At 36.1% G+C, this 18927-nt stretch overlaps 1 protein-coding gene across 2 annotated transcripts in view; it reads right to left on the bottom strand.

Annotated features, from left to right (window-relative positions):
- PPP1R21 (protein phosphatase 1 regulatory subunit 21) overlaps window positions 1–18927 on the bottom strand; it is a 90699-nt gene that overhangs the window by 51811 nt on the left and 19961 nt on the right. For both annotated transcript variants that reach the window (XM_074205534.1, XM_074205544.1), the window contains one exon: window positions 7954–8055. In XM_074205534.1, the coding sequence (XP_074061635.1) occupies window positions 7954–8055 (102 nt within the window). The remainder of the gene's footprint in view (window positions 1–7953; window positions 8056–18927) is intronic.

The following is an 18927-nucleotide window of genomic DNA, read 5'->3' as shown; positions in this document are numbered from 1 at the left end:
AAACATAAAATAGGGGTGTCTAGGTGGTACAGTGGATAGAGCACCAGTCCTGGAGTCAGGAGTACCTGAGTTCAAATCCGGCCTCAGACACATAATAATTACCTAGCTGTGTGGCCTTGGCCAAGCCACTTAACCCCATTGCCTTGCAAAAAAAAAGAAAAGAAAAGAAAAAGAAATGGAGATCAGCTCTAGAACCCAGAATATCAGACTGAGACTACTCCAGGCCAAAGTACAGAAAAGAGAGGAACTCTAGTTCAGGGGCTAGACACCTAAGTACATCTAATAGCAATAACAGGGACAACAGCAGCAGCAACAATAGTCATCATTTATTAAACACCTTTCATGTATCCGGATCTTTGCTAAATGCTTTATAAATATTATCTCATTTGATCTTTACACTATCCCTAAAGTAAGTGCTATATTTTCTCCATTTGACAAAAGAGGAATTTTAAGCAAAGAAGTGAAGTGACTTGCCAAAAGTCACAAAACTAGTGTTTGAAGCCAAATTTGAACCCAGATCTTACTCATCAGTTACCTCAAAGAAGACATCAACTAGCATAAAAAATTGTTGTGGATCTAAAGCTTCCCCCCAAAGAAAAAGAATAATAACTCTGAAACAACTCAAAGAAAAAAAAAGAATTTTCCATAAGGACTACATGAATACTTAGAAGAAATGAAGAGATAAATGAAATGAAAACTTTGGAGGAAAGCATTAGCAGTTTAGAAGAAAAAAAAGTAAAAAATAAACCTAAATAAGAGATAATTTGAAAACTTAAAAAAAATTAATGCTCCTCTAAGATAGAAATATTAAAACAAAACCAAAAGACTAAAAAAAAGTAGAAAACCATATAAGATATCTGATGCAAAAACAAATGACCTATAAAACAGGCTTAGATTACTTAAGAACCATTGGACTTCTTGAAAATTATTATTTTGGGAGCAGCAAGGTGGGGCAAAAAAGAGCACGAGGCCTGGAGTAAGGAGGACCTGAGGTCAAATCCAGTCTCAGACACTTGATACTTAATATGTGACCTTGGGCATGTCACTTAATCCCACTGCCCCACCAAAAAAAAAGAAAGAAAGAAAGAAAGAAAGAAAGAAAGAAAGAAAGAAAGAAAGAAAGAAAGAAAGAAAAGAAAAGAAAAGAAAAGAATTACTTTTTTAAGCCTAAACTTCATTTCAAGAACTCATAACTGAAAACTGACCAGGTCTATCAGAATCAGAAGGCAAAATGAAAACAAGAAAAATCCACCAATCACCCTGAAGGGAAAAACCCTCAAGAAAAAAAGTACTATGAATGTCAGCCAATCCAAAATTCCCACATAAAAAAACTGGAAGAATTCAGAAATAATGATGTTTGTCCTTCATTTTTGAAGAAGACAATGACATCAGGGAGGTGATGCCATGAGAAGTACATGAATTGGATTTGAGTGAGGGGTGTGCTAATTCACCAACCTTACTTTTTCCTTCAGTCATCTAGGTCCAGGAGCCAGTTATGTATCAGGCTGACTAGAAATGGCTCTGGATGCAAGGGAATCAGTATTAAGTGACTTACCCAAGGTCACATAGCTAGTGAGAGTCAAGTGTCTGAGGCTGGATTCGAACTCCTGTCCTTCTGACTCAAGGCCAGGGCTCTACCCACTGTACCACCTAGCTGCCCCATTCAAAAAAGAAGTCGCATACAGGAACCATATGAAAACAAGTACGAAATATTTATACAAACAACAAATGTAAATAACTGAAAAGTAATTGCTCATTAAATAGGCCAAGCCAATATTATAAAATGGACAATAATAACTAAATTATTATACTTATTCAGTGCCATATTAATAGAATTACCAAAGGATTACTTTATACAGCTAGAAAAAATATTAAAATTCATTTGGAGGAGTAAAATGTCAATAATCTTCAAATGGACTAATTGATAAATAGTCATGAGAAAGGAACAGGCAGTTTTCAGATAAAGGAATCAAAGTTATCTATAATTATATGAAAAATGTTCCAAATCATTATTGAGTAGAAAAATGCAAATTAAAGAAACTCTGAGGTACCACCTCACACCTATCAGATTGGTCAATATTATAAAAAAAGAAAATGATCAATGTGGGAAGAGATGTGGGAAAATGTATTACTGGTGGAGGTGAGAACTGATCCAATCATTTTGGAGAGCAATTTGGAACTATGCCCAAAGAACAAAAAAAAACTGCATACCATTTGATCCAGTAATATCACTACTAGATCTAGAACCCAAAGAGACCATTAAAAAGGGGGAAAAGACACACATGAACAAAAATATTTATAGCAACTCTCTTTGTAGCAGCAAAGAACTGGAAATTAAGGGGATGTCATCAATTGAGGAATAACTGAACAAATTTGGTATATGAACATGATGGGGCACAATATTGTTCTATAAGAAATTATGAGTGGCTTAACTTCAGAAAAGCCTGGAAAGACTTATCTGAACTGAAGCTAAGCAAAGGGAACCTATTAGTAATATCACAAAAACTATATGATAAAGTAATAATTACAGAATACAGACCAAAGTTTATTATTTTCCATTTTAAAAATTTGTTTTGTGCTTTATGTTTTTTTTGGCCCTCTTATGGTTTTTCGTTCCCTTTTGCTCTGATTCTTCTTTTACAACCTGACTAACATGGAGACATGTCAAACATAGTTACATAAGTATAACACAAATAAGCTTGCTGTCGAAAGGAGGGGAGAAGAAAGGGAGGGAGGGAAGAAATTGTGGAACTCAAAATTTTACACACAAAAAAAATATAAATGTTGGGGCAGTTGGATGGCACAATAGATAGAGCACCGGTTCTGGAGTCAGGAGGACCTGAGTTCAAATCTGACCTCAGATACTTAATAATTACCTAGCCGTGAGACCTTGGGCAAGTCACTTAAGCCCACTGCCTTGCAAAAACCTAAAAAATGAGTAATAGCTATATTTTTTTTAAAAGGCTATAATGAAAAATATGAGGAACAGCTAGGTGGCACAATGGATGGAGCACCAGCCCTGGAGTCAGGGGGACCTGAGTTCAAATCCAGCCTCAGACACTTAATATTTGCTAAGGTATGACCTTGGACAAATCATTTAGCCCCATTGCTTTAAAAAAATTAAAATTCAAAAGAAAAAGAAAAATATGGTAAGTGAACCTATCAGTAATATCACAAAAACTGGGGTGGCTAGGTGGCACAGTAGATAGAGCACCGGCCCTGGAGTCAGGAGTACCTGAGTTCAAATCCGGCCTCACATACTTAATAATTACCTAGCTGTGAGGCCTTGGGCAAGCCACTTAACCTCATTGCCTTGCAAAAAAAATATAAAATCTAAAAAAAAATTAATTAATATCACAAAAACTATATCATAAAGCAATAATTACCAAAGCAAACTGGTACTAGTTAAGTGATAAAGAGATCAATCAGTAGAACAGATTAGGCACATAACATAAGAAAGCAAATGAATATAGTATATCTTATGGTTAAAATGCCCAAAGACCCCTGGCTATTGAGGTTAAAAAACTCACTCTTTAATAAGAAATGGAAGGAAAACTAAAAAAACAGTCTACCAGAAATCAATGTCTCACTCAGTAAGCTTTAAATAAATATATCACTTACATATTAACAATGACAGAAACAAATCAGATACTGAGTGAAGTTAGCAGAATCAAGAGAACACTACACAAAATAACAGTGACATTGTGCAATGATCAACTATAATAGCCTTGCTCTTCTCTGTAATACAATGATCCAAAAGAAATCTAAATGACGTATGATAAAGGAAATGCTATCCATATCCAGTGAAAGAACTGAATGCAGATTCAATCATTCTATTTTCACTTTTTTATTGGTTTTTTCAAGTCTGAATGCAGATCAAAACATTCTATTTTCACTTTTTTATTATTTTTCACTTTTGATCTGATTCTTTTTTCACAACAGGACTAATGTAAAAATATGTTTAACATGATGGTAGATGTATATGCTACATCAGATTGTTTGCTGTCCTGCAGATGGAGGAAGGAAGAGAGGGATGGAGAAAAATTTGGAACTCAAAATCTTACAAAAATGAATGCTAAAAACTATCTTTACATATAATTGGAAAAAATAAAATACTTAAGTTTTAAAAAAAAGGAAAAAAGAACAACAAAAAAACAAATCAGAGAAGCAAGAAATTTCCTGTCAGAGCTATGAAAGTGTTCATGACCATCAATGAAATAAAAATACTCACAGGAAAAAAAATGGATGGTTTTGATTATGTGAAATTTTAAAGTTTTTGTAAAAACAAAACCAATGCAGATAAAATTATAAGGAAAACAAATACTTTGAGGGTATATTAGGAAATGATTGATATTTGTAAAAATAAATATAATTCCCCAAATAATAAATCACCAAAATATATGAATCAGCTGTTTTCTAAGAAAGAAATCTAAGTTAAAGGTCATATGAGAAAACATTCCAAATAATTAATATTTAGAGAAATCTAAATTAAAGCAACTCTGAGATTCTACTTGATAATCCATTAAATTGGCAAAGTTGACAAAAAAGGAAAATGATAATTGAAACAGCTGCAGGAAAACAAGCATATTAATGCACTTCTAATGGAGCAGTAGTTGGCCCACATATTTTAGAAAGTAATTTGGAACTATGTTCAAAAAGTTACTAAACTGTTCATAACTTGCCTCAGAGAGATATCATTCATTACTAGGTCTTTAGCCCAAAGAGATCATAGAAAGAGGAAAAAAAATGTTCAAAAATATTTATAGCAACTCTTTTTAAGATGGCAAAAAAACTGGAAACTAAAGGGGTTTTCATCAATTGGTATTCATAAAAAAACTATGGCAAACCAATATAATGAAATACAATTGTACTATAAGAAATGATGAAGGGGCCAGTTTCAGACAAACCAGGAAAGACTTTGTATGCATTGAAGCAGAGTGAAGTTTTAGAATCAGGAAAAACTCTATACAATAACAACAATATAAGGACAAAGAGTTTAAACTGACAATAACTAACAATAAATTTGCTAAGCATATTATTTTTTTCAAAGCAAGAAGCACTTCAAGTAGAAATCATACCTGCCAGATTCTATGAAAAACATTAGAAAAATCAACATTCCTTGCTATCAAAGAGGCAAAAATATAAACTTACAAGGAAGAATAATATTTCCTACAATACTGCTGTCTTGCAAAGGGGGGGAAGGGAAAATAATCCTATGGGGGGGGGGCTTTAATGGAATAGAAGACTTTAAAGTATATTTCTGAGGAAATTATCAAAGCTGACTTAGAGCTACAAAATTAAAAACACAAGAGTTAAGAGAACCCTAAAAAAGGTAAATTTATTTAAGAAAATGGAAGAAATTATATGATGATGAAGTCCTAGTGTTCTAATAGAAAAAGAAACAAATTTTAATGTATTTAAAGAATACCAGAATTAAATAAGAAAAACAAAAAACCTAGGTTCAATTCTGAGGATTTTAAGGAAAGGAGATAAAAAAATATATTATTATAGAGAGAAGTTTGCTATTTCTTATAAATATAGATATATATCATATATAATATATATATATAAAAGAATACAAAAGCATGGAAGAGGGGTGGGGGAAGAGCAGACATTAGATAAACCTCACTCATCAGAAATAGACAAAGGTCAAATAAACATTTAGAGTTTAGTCTAGAAATAAATCAATCTCAATAGGAAGGTAATTCAGGATATAGGGAGGAGGGGTAATTAAGAAGGAAAATTAGGTATAAGTGAAACAAAGGAAAAAAACCAAAAATTGAAGAACTGGAATCTAAGGAGAGGTCTATTAATTAGGAAATGGTTGACCAAATTGTGGTATGCCTTTTGAAAAGCTGGGAGGTCCACAATTGTTGTACATTACACACATTTTCAGGTTTTTTTTGATGTAGTAGATAAATAATGTTGATTTTTTTCCCTCTAATTTCTTGGGGGGAAGGAGGGAAAATAAAACTGTGTGGGATAAAAATACACTTAAAAAAATATAGAGACTCCTCTGAGCAAAAAGGAAGAAAGTTTATTTATTTTTGGCTTTTCTCGAGAAAAGGGTACCCCCAAGTCTCACAAAGGTAGTGATGATCAAGGAGCTGCCCTGAGGTGACAGTCAAGCAAGATTATATGGCCTAGCATGATTCCCCACCTCCCTAACCCCCTCTCTTTCAACCTGATTGGTTAATGTTTTTCAGAGTTATAATCTTCATGCGAAAAATCTACCCAGCAACAAAGTGGAAGAATAAAAGGTTTTCATAAAATATTACCTCACTGGGGTGGCTAGGTGGCACAGTGGATAGAGCACTGACCCTGGAGTCAGGAGTACCTGAGTTCAAATCTGGTCTCAGACACTTAATAATTACCTAGCTGTGTGGCCTTGGGCAAGTCACTTAACCCCATTTGCCTTGCCAAAAAAACTAAAAGAAAAAAATATTACCTCACCATACAGATAGTGAGGGTAGCAGAAGATTTCTAATGACCTTCTGTTAAATGAATTAATGTCTGAGTATGCAAGGTCTTCTAAGGGATTCTACTAGCACTTATCACATAAGAAAAGACAAACTACTATTCTCACAGTCCATTATAAAACAGGTAGTTAACGAAGACTGCAAGGTCTCTTCTCTGGAAGTATTCCACTATTTTCCTCCCAACAGAATCAATGCAAGGTCTTTCTGGAAGTATTCCACTGTTTCACTCCCTAACAGAATCAGGAGGGTGTCTGACTGGAAATGCAAGGCCTCTCTCCCTCTTCTAAGTATAGTCTAAAGGTAATAGTCTGTCTTTCTTTTAATGATTTTTAACCCTGAGAGGACTTCACTAGGAATGTTAACTCTTAAGAGGGAATATTCCACTCAAAACCAAGGAAAAATAAGGGGATATTTTTAAAGAGATCAATAAAAATGTATTTAAATTTTTTAAACTGAGGTTTATGAATATAATGGAATATTATTCTAATTTCTTGTAGTTGTTCATCTTTTATACTCTAAGAAGACCAATGACATCATGATGTTGGGGTCAAGGTACAATTTGTTTGATTGTGGTCAATCAGTCCAATATGAGTTCAAAAGGTTCCACCACAGATGAGGCACAAATAGTCCATCTACGGAGATGCTATGCTACTGTGATTCTGCTTTAGTCATGTAGTATTGATACAGGCATGCCCTGTTGAGTGGTCTTGTGCCAGTATTTTCAATGTCTCACAATAAATACTAAATTTGTTTGGGGAGAATTTGAGTGTCCTTGTATCATTTCTTCTGACCTTAATGTGAGGACCTATCTTGTGTGAGTTCTCTACAAAAAAGTTTTTCAGGTAAAAAGAAAAAGGCTATCTAATCTAACTTAAGAAATGAGAAAAGATATGAATTTAGAGAATCCTGGGAAATCTGAACTGAGGCAAAATGAAGGGAGAAAAACTAGAAGAACAAATTCTACCAAGACAATAACACTGTAATAAAAAACTGAAATCACTTAAAAACACTGATCAGAGGACAGGAAAAATGAAGCATATTACTCACTTCCTGGTAGAATGATGGTGATGAAATGATGGTATAGAAAAATATGGACAACTTTATAAATGGTCACTGTAGGGATTCATTTTGCTTAGTTCTGCATATTTGTTAATATTTTTTTTCTTTCAGTTTTTTAATTGGGAAGAAATTTTCCCTCAGGAGAAGGAAGGATAACAGAGATTTTTAAAAAAAGAAAGGAAAAACTAGGACATTAAAATTTCTTTTTAAACGCACAAAAGCAAAAAGAAAGTTTAAGAAGATATGCAGAATAATACATGGAACTTACTATATACTTTTTTAAAAGTGTTTTAAATACAATCCTCTTGCTGCATTATGCTGTGTATATGGAAATACTCTTTTCCAGGTTAAATTCACAACAAAAAAACATCAAATTAATTTTTAAAAATTCAACAGAAAAAACAGAATTACTCACTTGTATATGCAACCGTTCATTCTCTTCTATCTTCTTCTGAAGGTCTTCATCAAAGACACTTTTCTGCTCTTGACTCAACTGAGAAGATGATTCTCCACTTTTCTGATGGAAAGAACAAATCACAATCCCATAACTTTGACCTTATAGAGAAAAATTCCAGGCAACTCTTTGAAATAGCAAGTAAAACAAAGAACAGATCTGAATTGGTATAGAATGTTTACACACTGAGTGTTCCCTATATTAATGAAATTACAGGTCTAAAAAGCAACAGCTTATATTCCTTTAACATCTCAAAGTTTAAAAAATGTTTTCCTCATAATTCTGTGAGACTGACAACAAATGCATTAATGACTCCCTTAACTGATAAAAAAAAAAAAATGCAGCTTCAGAGACATTGAGTAATGTGTCCATGCAATAAGTTCAGTGTTAAGGAAGGAGTCCCCCCAGAGAAACAAGTAATTACCTTAACCACATTCCCAGTGCTGAGCTCATCCATTAAGCTACTCTCATTTCTAAAGCTCTCCAAAAACAAGTAACACAAAAGCTCCTCAAAATAAAGATGTTAGACATGCACAAAAATCCATGATGTCATACATGGTACTGGGAGACATTCAATAAACTTCCAGCTCAAGATGATACAAAGCCCTGAAAAGTTTAAGTTTTGCTGAATGGATTCATCTAAAGATCATTGAGGTATGAGGCACAAAAAGAATTTTCAAGCAAATTTTTAAGAGTTACTAATTTGAATTCTTTTTTTCCAAAGAGATATGAATTCAATTCTATTTTGTCTTCTTTAAAACTTCCACTCTACCAGTGTCTCTTCTATCAAAAAATATAAGAAATTTTGCCTTATATTTTAAAACAAAAGCAATCACGTAATTGTTAAGTGTTAGCAAAAAAGTACTTTTAATTTTCCCTCCCAAAGATGATACTTTAATTACCAATGTAAATAAATGGTCAAGAGAAGAAACAATGACAAACCACTAGCGAATTCTTCTGCAATAAGGACACAAAAAGAGGTAAATTTCCTCCCAACAGAATCAATGCAAGGTCTTTCTGGTTCTGCCAGAAGGTTAGGCAAGCCACTTATCCCCATTGCCTTGCAAAAAAAGCTAAAACAAAACAAAAAAAAACCTTTATGGAGAAGAAAAGGTGCCAATCTGTTGTCTGATCACTTATGGCACTTATAAGGAGTATTATATGCTGATAAAAATCATGGTTTTTACATCTGTAGTATCATAGTTTCTGCCCTCAAAGTTCTCACAATCTGATACAAATGCTGATGATGATGATAATGTCTGTTCTCCCTTCTCAAAGAAGGGAGATAATGCCATGACATGCACATAAACTGGATTTGAGTGAGGAGTGCTATACTAACTCAAACATTTTCTCTTCTGGAGCCATCTGGGTGCAGTGGCCAGATATGAATCAGGATGATTGGAGAAGGCCCTAAATATGAGACAATCAAGGTTAAGTGATTTGCCAAAGTCGTACCTCTCTAGGAAGCCTCAAATGTCTGAGGTCACATTTGAAGTCAGATCTTCCTAACTACAAGGCAGTTTTCTATTCATTTGAACAGGAGATAATTAACAAAAAGAAGTCTTCTCTAACCCCTTCTTTCTGTCAATTATCTTCTATTCATCCTGTGCATAGCTTGTTTGTAGATTTAGTACTTAGCACAATACCTGGGAAGTAGTGGCTACTTAAATGTTTTTTGATTAACTGATACTCTAGCTAGAGCAGAAGAAGCAAAAGACAGTCCTTGCCCTCAAGGAGCTCACAATTTGAAGAGTAAAATGAATCCCAAAGGAATTTTAGACCTTCCCAGTAGAAACTGATCCTAGCCTCTTGGGTGCTGTCAAACCTATGCAAAGCTGCTTGCTGCTCTTCAGAGAATAGATAGATTGCATTTATTATCAGAATCCAGAGTACCAAAAATTACCTTCAAAATAGCAAGTGTTTGCAGATATTTTGCTCTCCTTTATCTGAATGAGAAATCTATCTGATGAAAGGAAGATCTGTGTTTGGAAGCACATTTTGTTTGTAAAAGTGCAAAATATTAGCTGCTCCTGGGATCTAAATTGACTCCTATTGTTCCACTGTTAAATGCAAAATTTGTACTTAGCTCCTCATTTGCAAAACCTAGGTTCTGGTTTCCAGCTACCAGACAAGAAATGACAAGTTGAACTTAGAGGTCATGAGTCCTGGGACAAGGAAGGACCAGTACATAGCTTGCCTATTGGAGGATGCCTGAACCAAGTGCTAGACCACTCCCTGAGTGCCACCCTTTGTCCAACCCATTACAGAAGTTCATTTAAGAACTCTCTCTTTTGGACTCTACCTGCAAGGATGACTAACTCCCTCTCTCTTTCTTAGCCACATGTTCCCAACTTAGGCTCTCTGGAACATCATGGGCCCCCATGCCATGTGGCCAGACTCTTTTCTCTCTCATTCTCACTCAAACTTCACCTAGCTATCCTCAAAGTGCTTGCTGTTTTTCCTAAGAGGTTTTAGTCTTCACATTTTGCAACCTTCTATAATGAATACTGAGCAGTTGAATTCATTCACTGTTCAAGGCCTCTCAATCTCTATTGGAGACCCACTTCTCTCCTACTACATATCTACCAAAGAAAAATGTATCTACAGCTATAATCCCTAAATAATTACTTAGTTGTGTGGCCTTGGGCAAGCCACTTAACCCCATTTGCCTTGTAAAATCCTAAAAAAATAAAAATAAAAATAAATCAAAGTAGAATTGGAAAGGTATTGAGAAAATGCCCAGTGGAAGAACAGTCAACATAAGGGCCTTTGGGTCATGTAGCATACAGACAAGATCTGAAGGGTCCTTGACCATCTGGTTCTTTAAATTGGGGTGACTTTTTCCCATATTCATCATAATACAGTAAAGCATATTGGCTTAACTGATACTACTTCCTCACACTGACATAAAATCTTACAGAGGCTATGGAAAAAGCTTTGGAGTCAGGGAACCAAGATTTCAAACTCAAAGGACCTGAGATAAAGCTATATATTGTGCCTCAATTTTCTCATCCGTAAAATGAAGGGATTGGGTAAGATGATCTCCACTGAATCTAACATTCTAAACCTGTGAAACTATGATACTACAGATATAAAAACCATGATTTTTATCAGCATATAATACTCCTTATAAGCGCCATAAGTGATCAGCCAACAGATTGGCACCTTTTCTTCCCCATAAAGGTTTTTTTTTTGTTTTGTTTTAGCTTTTTTTTGCAAGGCAATGGGGATAAGTGGCTTGCCTAAGGCCACATAGCTAAGAAATTATTAAGTGTCTGAGGTTGGATTTGAACTAAGGTACTCCTGACTTCAAGGCCACTGCACCACCTAGCTGCCCCATTCCCATTTTAAGAAGGTTACTCAAGGGTCACAGTTACTATATTCTAACAGTGGGACTGGAACCTAGGTATTCCTGATTTACAGATTTGCTTTCTATCCATTATCCCCAATGCCTCCTCAATTAAAAAACCAGACTTATGAAATAAGCAATTTCTAAATCATAAGATTTCCAAAAGTACCAAACTATCTACAAACAGCATCAGGAAAACTGACATATATAAAACTTAAAGGGAGAAACAACCAAATATTTCAACAAAGGAGAGTTCATTTGGCAACAAAGAAGCCAAGCTAGCTTGTCAATGTCTTTATGAATAAATGTTTAGAAACTGTATCCAAATCTTTAAATATAATATGTAGTTAAGACATGATCCAATTAGTCCCTACATATCACATGAGCAGTGATGATACCTTAAAGGGGTTTCAGAGTCAACACTACCTTTTTATTAGTTGCAATACAGCATGGCAAAACTATTGTTGTTACTATTAATTACTATTAGGGACAGGAATTAGATTTGTAAATTAATTGATAAAGGCAACTTCCAGATGAAGAAATTCCTTCTACCCTTGTAGCTTACCACCTTCTCTGCAATTTAATGGCTTAGAATGTTATCTAGAACTGAATATTTAAGCAGTCTGAACAGGGTTACAATTCAAGAATGTGTCAAAACACAGTTCTGTCTCTGAGGTTAACTCTTTATCCACTACACCATACTAACTGTGAGGTATTATTAACTCATTTTTACTCCAGATAATATTCATAATAGTCACCATTATTTACAACTCTATATTAAATTTTAAATTACACGAAGTGTTTTTTCCCCCCCAGGCAATGGGGTTAAGTGACTTTGCCCAAGGTCACACAGCTGGGCAATTATTAAGTGTCTGAGGCCACATTTGAACTCAGGTACTCCTGACTCCAGGGCTGGTACTCTATCCATTGCACCACCTAGCCAGGCCAAAGTTCTTTTCTGTTTTTTTTTAGGTTCTTGCAAGGCAATGGGGTTAAGTGGCTTGCCCAAGGCCACACAGCTATGTAATTATTTAGTATCTGAGGCCGGATTTGAACTCAGGTACTCCTGACTCCAGGGCCGGTGCTCCATTCACTGCACCACCTAGCTGCCCCCTCAAAGTGCTTTTTTCATATCAACCCTTTGTAGAATGCAGAATATAGTACATCCCAATTTTATCAATGCAGAAAATGAGGCTCAGAAATATTGAGTCATTTGTTCTGTTAAATAACAATTTTTACATTAATATTCATTAGGGAAATTGGTCTATGATTTTCTTTCTCTGATTTGGCTCTTCCTGGTCTGGATATCAGCACCATATTTGTGTCATAAGGATCATATGTATGACCAGATGGAATCTGTGCCAGGAATACAGAGCTGGTTCAATATTAGAAAAACGATCAGTATAACTGACTATATCAATAAAACAAACATAAATCATATGGTTATCTCAGCAAATACATAAAGTCTTTTATAGAACACATTCCTATTAAAAACACTAGAAAACAAAGGAATAAATGGAGCCTACATTAAAATGATAAGTAATATTTATCTAGAACTATTAAAGTATTATCTGTAATTAGATTATTAGATGCAGTTCCAATACAATCAGAAGTGAAGGAAGGATGCCCATTATCACCTCTATTTTTTAATAGTGTATTAGAAAAGTTACTTATATCAATAAGAGAAGAAAATGAAATTAAAGGAATTAAATAGACAATGAGGAAACAAAACTATACTCTTTGCTGATGATTTAATGTTATACTCAGAAAATCCTAGAGAATTAACTAAAAAAAACTACATGAAATCATTAACAACTTTATCAAAGTTGCAGAATACAAAATAAACCCACATAAATCACCAGCATTTCTATTTGTTACCACAATCCAGCAACAATGAAATAGAAAAAAAAATTCCATTTAAAATAACTGTAAACAATGGCAAAGAATTGGAAATTGAGAGGATGCCAACAATTGGAGAATGGTTAAATAAATGATGGTAAATGAACGTGATATTCTATAAGAAATCATGAGCGAATCAACTTCAAAAAAAACCTGTTAAGGGTGAGGCTAGGTGGCATAGGGGATAAAGCACCAGCCCTGGAGTCAGGAGTACCTGGGTTCAAATCAGATCTCAGACACTTAATAATTACCTGTGTGGCCTCGGGCAAGCCACTTAACCCCACTTGCCTTGCAAAAAAAAAAACCTGTTAAGATTTGCATGAACTGGGGGCAGAGCCAAGATGGCGACATGAAGGGATCGAGTCTTAGGAGCTCTCTGATAAAAACTCATAAACTAAGGACTCTAAGTAAACTTTTGAGAGACAGAAACCACAAAGGGACCCAGTGAGGCAGTTCTCCCACTCAAGGTAACCTGGAAAAGAGCAGAGAGGCTCTGCATCCCGGGGCCGGAGGGGTGGCCGCAGCTTGCAGCAGCAGGGGAGTCTCCTGGGCTGCACCCCGGGGAGCACCTGCACAGAGTGGGGGAGCAGCAGGGGACCTCTGCTGAGGAGAGCACGTGGAGCCCAGCCCTCAGGGCACACAGCCAGCAGCCTGGTCTTTCAGCAGCCTAGACCCAGAAACAAAAGCAGGTGGAGCTGGTAAGCAGGAGCCCCCAGGGCATGAGCCCATTGAGCTGAGGCAGGGGAGTGAAGAGAGACTGCAGAGCTCTGTCCTCTGCCTCTGGAACAGGACTCTGGAACTCTGACCACATTCAGATCCTGATCCCAGTCTAGGCCCCCCCATAGAACAAGAGGGCCCCCCCACCTTGGCCCCGTGGCAGAGGGGGGCGCTTATAGTCATTCACAGACCAGGAGGGAAGACAGAACCTCACACACTGAGACCCTTGTGGGAGTGTCCCAAAATCTCAGGAAGCACCCCCAAAAAACAGGCTTAGGCTGGGAAAATGAACAAAGAAACAAGAGGAAGACCATTGAGAAATATTTTGCAAATGAGCCCAAGAAGGATCAAAATACTCAGTCTGAAGATGAGGAAGCACAAGCTCCTGCATCTAAAGATTCCAAGAAAAACAGAAATTGGGCTCAGGCTATGATAGAGCTCAAAAAAGACTTTGAAAATCAAATGAGGGAGTTAGAAGAAAAACCGGGAAAAGAAAGGAGAGAGATATGCAGGAAAAACATGAAAATGAAGTCAGCAGCTTAGTCAAGGAAATCCAAAAAAATGCTGAAGAAAATAGCATGCTAAAAAACAGCTTAGGTCAAATGGATAAAACAGTTCAAAAAGTTATTGAGGAGAAGAATGCTTTAAAAAGCAAAATTGGCCAGATGGAAAAAGAGATAAGAAAACTCTCTGAGGAGAATAAATCCTTCAGACAAAGAATAGAATTCAGGGAGATCGATGAATTTACCAGAAATCAGGAATCAATACTTCAAAACCAAAAAAATGAAAAATTAGAAGAAAATGTGAAATATCTCATTGAAAAAACAAGTAATATGGAAAACAGACTTAGGAAAGATAATTTGAAAATTATTGGAATACCTGAAAGTCATGATCAGGAAAAGAGCCTTGACATCATTTTCAAAAAATTACTACAGGAAAATTGCCCTGATATTCTAGAAGCAGAGGGCAAAATAGAAATGGAAAAAATCCACCGATCCCCCCCAAGAAAGAGATCCCAAAAAACCAACCCCCAGGAATATTATAGCCAAGTTCCAGAACTCCCAAGTCAAAGAGAAAATATTACAAGCAGCCAGAAGGACACAGTTCAAATATCGTGGAGCTGCAGTCAGGATCACACCGGACTTAGCAGCAACTACATTGGAAGCTCATAGGGCTTGGAATACAATATACCGGAAGGCAAAAGAGCTTAGAATGCAGCCAAGAATGAACTACCCAGCAAGGCTGAATGTCCTCTTCCAGGGAAAAAGATGGACTTTCAATGAACCAGGGGAATTTCAAAGGTTCCTTTTGGAATGGCCAGAGCTGAACAGAAGGGTTGATCTTCAGATACAGGAATCAGGTGAAGCATGGAGATTGGAGGAGAGGGGGGGAAATATGAGGGACTTAATGAGGATGAACTGCATGGATAGAAAAATGATACTGATAATATTCATATGAACCATCTCAGTTAATAGAGCAGGTAGAGGGAGCTTTTACAGTTGAAGCACAGGAAAGCTGAATTCGAAGATAAAATATGGTGTAAAAATGGAGTCAATAAGAAAAAAAGGGAAATGGAATGGGAGAAAGAAAAAGGAGAGGGGGAATAGTCCAAGCTATTTCACATAATAAGATTGTTTTTATTACAATGAGCTATTGCAATGATATGGAAGGGGGGAGGCAAGGGGGAATGAGGGAACCTTTGCTCTCATCAGAGATGGCTAGGAGAGGAAACAGCAAATATACTCAATGGGGTATAGACAACTGGAGTAAGAAGGAGGGAGGGGGCAGGGGGAAGGGGTGGGGATGTAAATAAAGGAGGAGAGGATGGACCATGGGGGGAGAGTGGTCAGATATAACACATTTTCTTTTTTTACTTCTTGCAAGGGGCTGGGATTGGATGGCCTGCCCAGGACCATAGGGCCAGGTGGATTCTGGGCCTATGGGGTGGTATGGGGGCTCAGGGCTTCTTGGCCCCAGGACCAGGGATCTGTCTGCTGTGCCACTCAGCGACCCTACAGCAGAGTCAGAGTGAAAGGAGAGAGAAAATAGAGTACATGGTAGTGGAGAAATAAGAAAGGAGGGAGTTGAGAACAGCAATGGCAACGTTGGAAAAATATGGAAGTAACTTTTGTGATGGACTTATCATAAAGAATGTGATCCACTCATGACAGAGTTGATGGTGTTGGAACACAGACTGAAAGACATTTTTTGTTATTATTATTTGGGGGAAGGTGCAGGGCAAGTGGGGCTGGGTGGCCTGCTTGGGGCCACATAGCAGGGTGATCATTGGGTGTCTGAGGCCGGATTCGGACCCAGGTGCTCCTGGCTCAAGGGCCAATGCTCTGTCTGCCACCCAGCCACCCCTACTATTATTACTATTTTATTTTATTTTGGGTCTTTTTTTTTCTTCTTTTTGGTTTGTGCAGGGCAGTGGGGATCAGGTGGCTTGCATGTCACATGGCTGGGTGATTATTGGGTTTACAAGGCTGGATAAGGACTTGGGTGCTAGTGGCTCCAGGGCTGGTGCTTCGTCCATTGCGCCACCTGTCCATAGCTACGATTATTACTATTATTTTTTTTATTTTAATTTTTTTCTCCCCCCTTTACTTTTTTGCCCAAGCAAGTCTATCTATATTCATGGGGGGAGGGGTATTTTGTTTACTTGTAAACAAGTATATTTTATTAATGTAAAGAAAAACAATTGTACAAAATGAGAATAAAAGATAAATTAAAAAAAAAGATTTGCATGAACTAATGCTGAGTAAATTGAGGAAAACCAGGAGAACATTGTACACATTGATAACAACATTGTGACATGATCAACTATAATGGACTCAGCTCCTCTTAGCAGTTCAATGATCAAAGACAATCCTGAAAGCCTCATGAGGAAAGAACTATGGAATCTGAATGCCAAACAAAGGACACTATGCTCACTTTTTAAAACTTCTTTTATGGGGTTTTTTCTCTCATACTTTTTTCCTTTAGTCCTAACTCCTTCACAACATGACTACTATGGAAATATGTTAAACATAATTATACATGTGTAATCTGTATCAGATTACTTGCTCATGGGGAGAAGGAAAAGCAGGGAAAGTGGTAGAAAAATGCAGAACTCAAAAAGCTTACCAAAAAATCAATGTTGAAAACTATCTTTGTATATAATTGGAAAAAAAAATAAAATAACTATAGACAATAAAAAAAACTGGGGAAGACCTCTCCCCACACCCCAGCTTAGCCAGACTATCTCGGACATGTCTTGAAGCAGAAACCCTTGGGACCTAGTGGCAGGTGGGCTCCCTCAAGGGTCCCTACCTTGGGAGGGGCACAGCACTCCTACAATGCCTTTCCATTCCTCCTTCTTAATCCAGAGATCATAAACAGGGAAATGCAAGTTATGATATGTAATTGTAATGGAATATTATCATACTATAAAAAAATGACAAGCAGAATGATTTCAGAAAATCCTACAAAGACTTACATAAACTGAGGTATAGTGAAGTGAACAGAATTAGGAAAATGTTATACAAAGTAACAATACTATTATTCAGTGAAGAATTGTAAATGATTTAGCTATTCTCAGTAATACAATGATCCAAGACAATTTCAAGAGATCAATGATGAAGCATACTATTCACCTTCAGAGAAAGAACTGATATTGATTGAATACAGACTGAAGCATGCTATTTTATACTTTCCTTCATATTTTTCTTTTATTAGAGTCTTCTTAAACAAATAGCTAATTTGGAATTAAATAACTGAACATGTATAACCTATATCTGATTGTGTACCATCTCAGGAAAAAAGGTTAAGATAAAATTTGGAACCAATAACTTTAGGTGTTTTTTTTTTGCAAGGCAAATGAGGTTAAGTGGCTTGCCCAAGGCCACACAGCTAGATAATTATTAAGTGTCTGAGACCAGATTTGAACCCAGGTACTCCTGACTCCAAGGCCGGTGCTTTGTCCACTAAGCCAACTAGCCACCCCAACCCATAACTTTAAATAAAAATGTTTATGCTGGGAAAACTGGCAGAAACTAGTATGGCAGAAACTAGGATTAGACCAACATCTTATACCCTATACCAAGATAAGATCAAAATGGATGCAGGATTTAGACATAAAAGACAATAATATAAGCATTTTAGGAGAACAAGGAATAGTTTACCTGTCAGATTTTTAGAAAGGGGAGCAGTTTATGACAAGGAAGAGATAGAGAATATTGTAAAAAACAAACTAGATAATTTTGAATAAATTAAAAAACTTTTGCTCAAACAAAGCCACTCTAACCAAGAACAAAAGAAATGTAGTAAATTGGGAAACAATTTTTACAATTAGTGTTTCTGACACAGGATACATTTCTAAGACATAGAGAACTGAGTCAAATTTATTAAAAAATAAAACACACAAGCCATTCCCCAATTGAGAAATGGTCAAAGGATATGCAAAGGCAATTTACAGATAAGGAAATCAAAGCTATTTATAGTCATATGAAAAATTGCTCTAAATCATTACTGACTACAGAAATGCAAATTAAAGCATCTCTGAGGTACCAACTCACATCTCTCAGATTGGGCAATAAGACCAAAAAGAGTAATGATCAATGTTGGAGGGAAATCTGGGACACTGATGCATTGTTGGTGGAGCTGTGAAATAATTCATCCTTTCTGGAGAGCATTTGGGAATTATGCCCAAAGGGCAATGAAAATATACATACTCTTTTTGATCCACCAATACCACTATCTCTTCAGGAAATAGAGATAATGAAAAAAGAGTAAAAATATCACATTTACAAAAATATTTATAGCAGCTCTGTTTGTAGTGGCAAAGAATTGGAAACCAAGGGGATGTCCATCAATTGGGGAATGGCTGAATAAATTATTATATATATTATATTTATATATATATATATATATATATATATATATATATATATATATATATATATATATAATAGAACTCTATTGTTCTAATA

Source organism: Macrotis lagotis, chromosome 1 (genome assembly GCF_037893015.1).
Source record: "Macrotis lagotis isolate mMagLag1 chromosome 1, bilby.v1.9.chrom.fasta, whole genome shotgun sequence".
Classification (NCBI taxonomy): Eukaryota; Metazoa; Chordata; class Mammalia; order Peramelemorphia; family Peramelidae; genus Macrotis; species Macrotis lagotis.
This window is presented reverse-complemented; position numbering and strand designations above follow the sequence as displayed.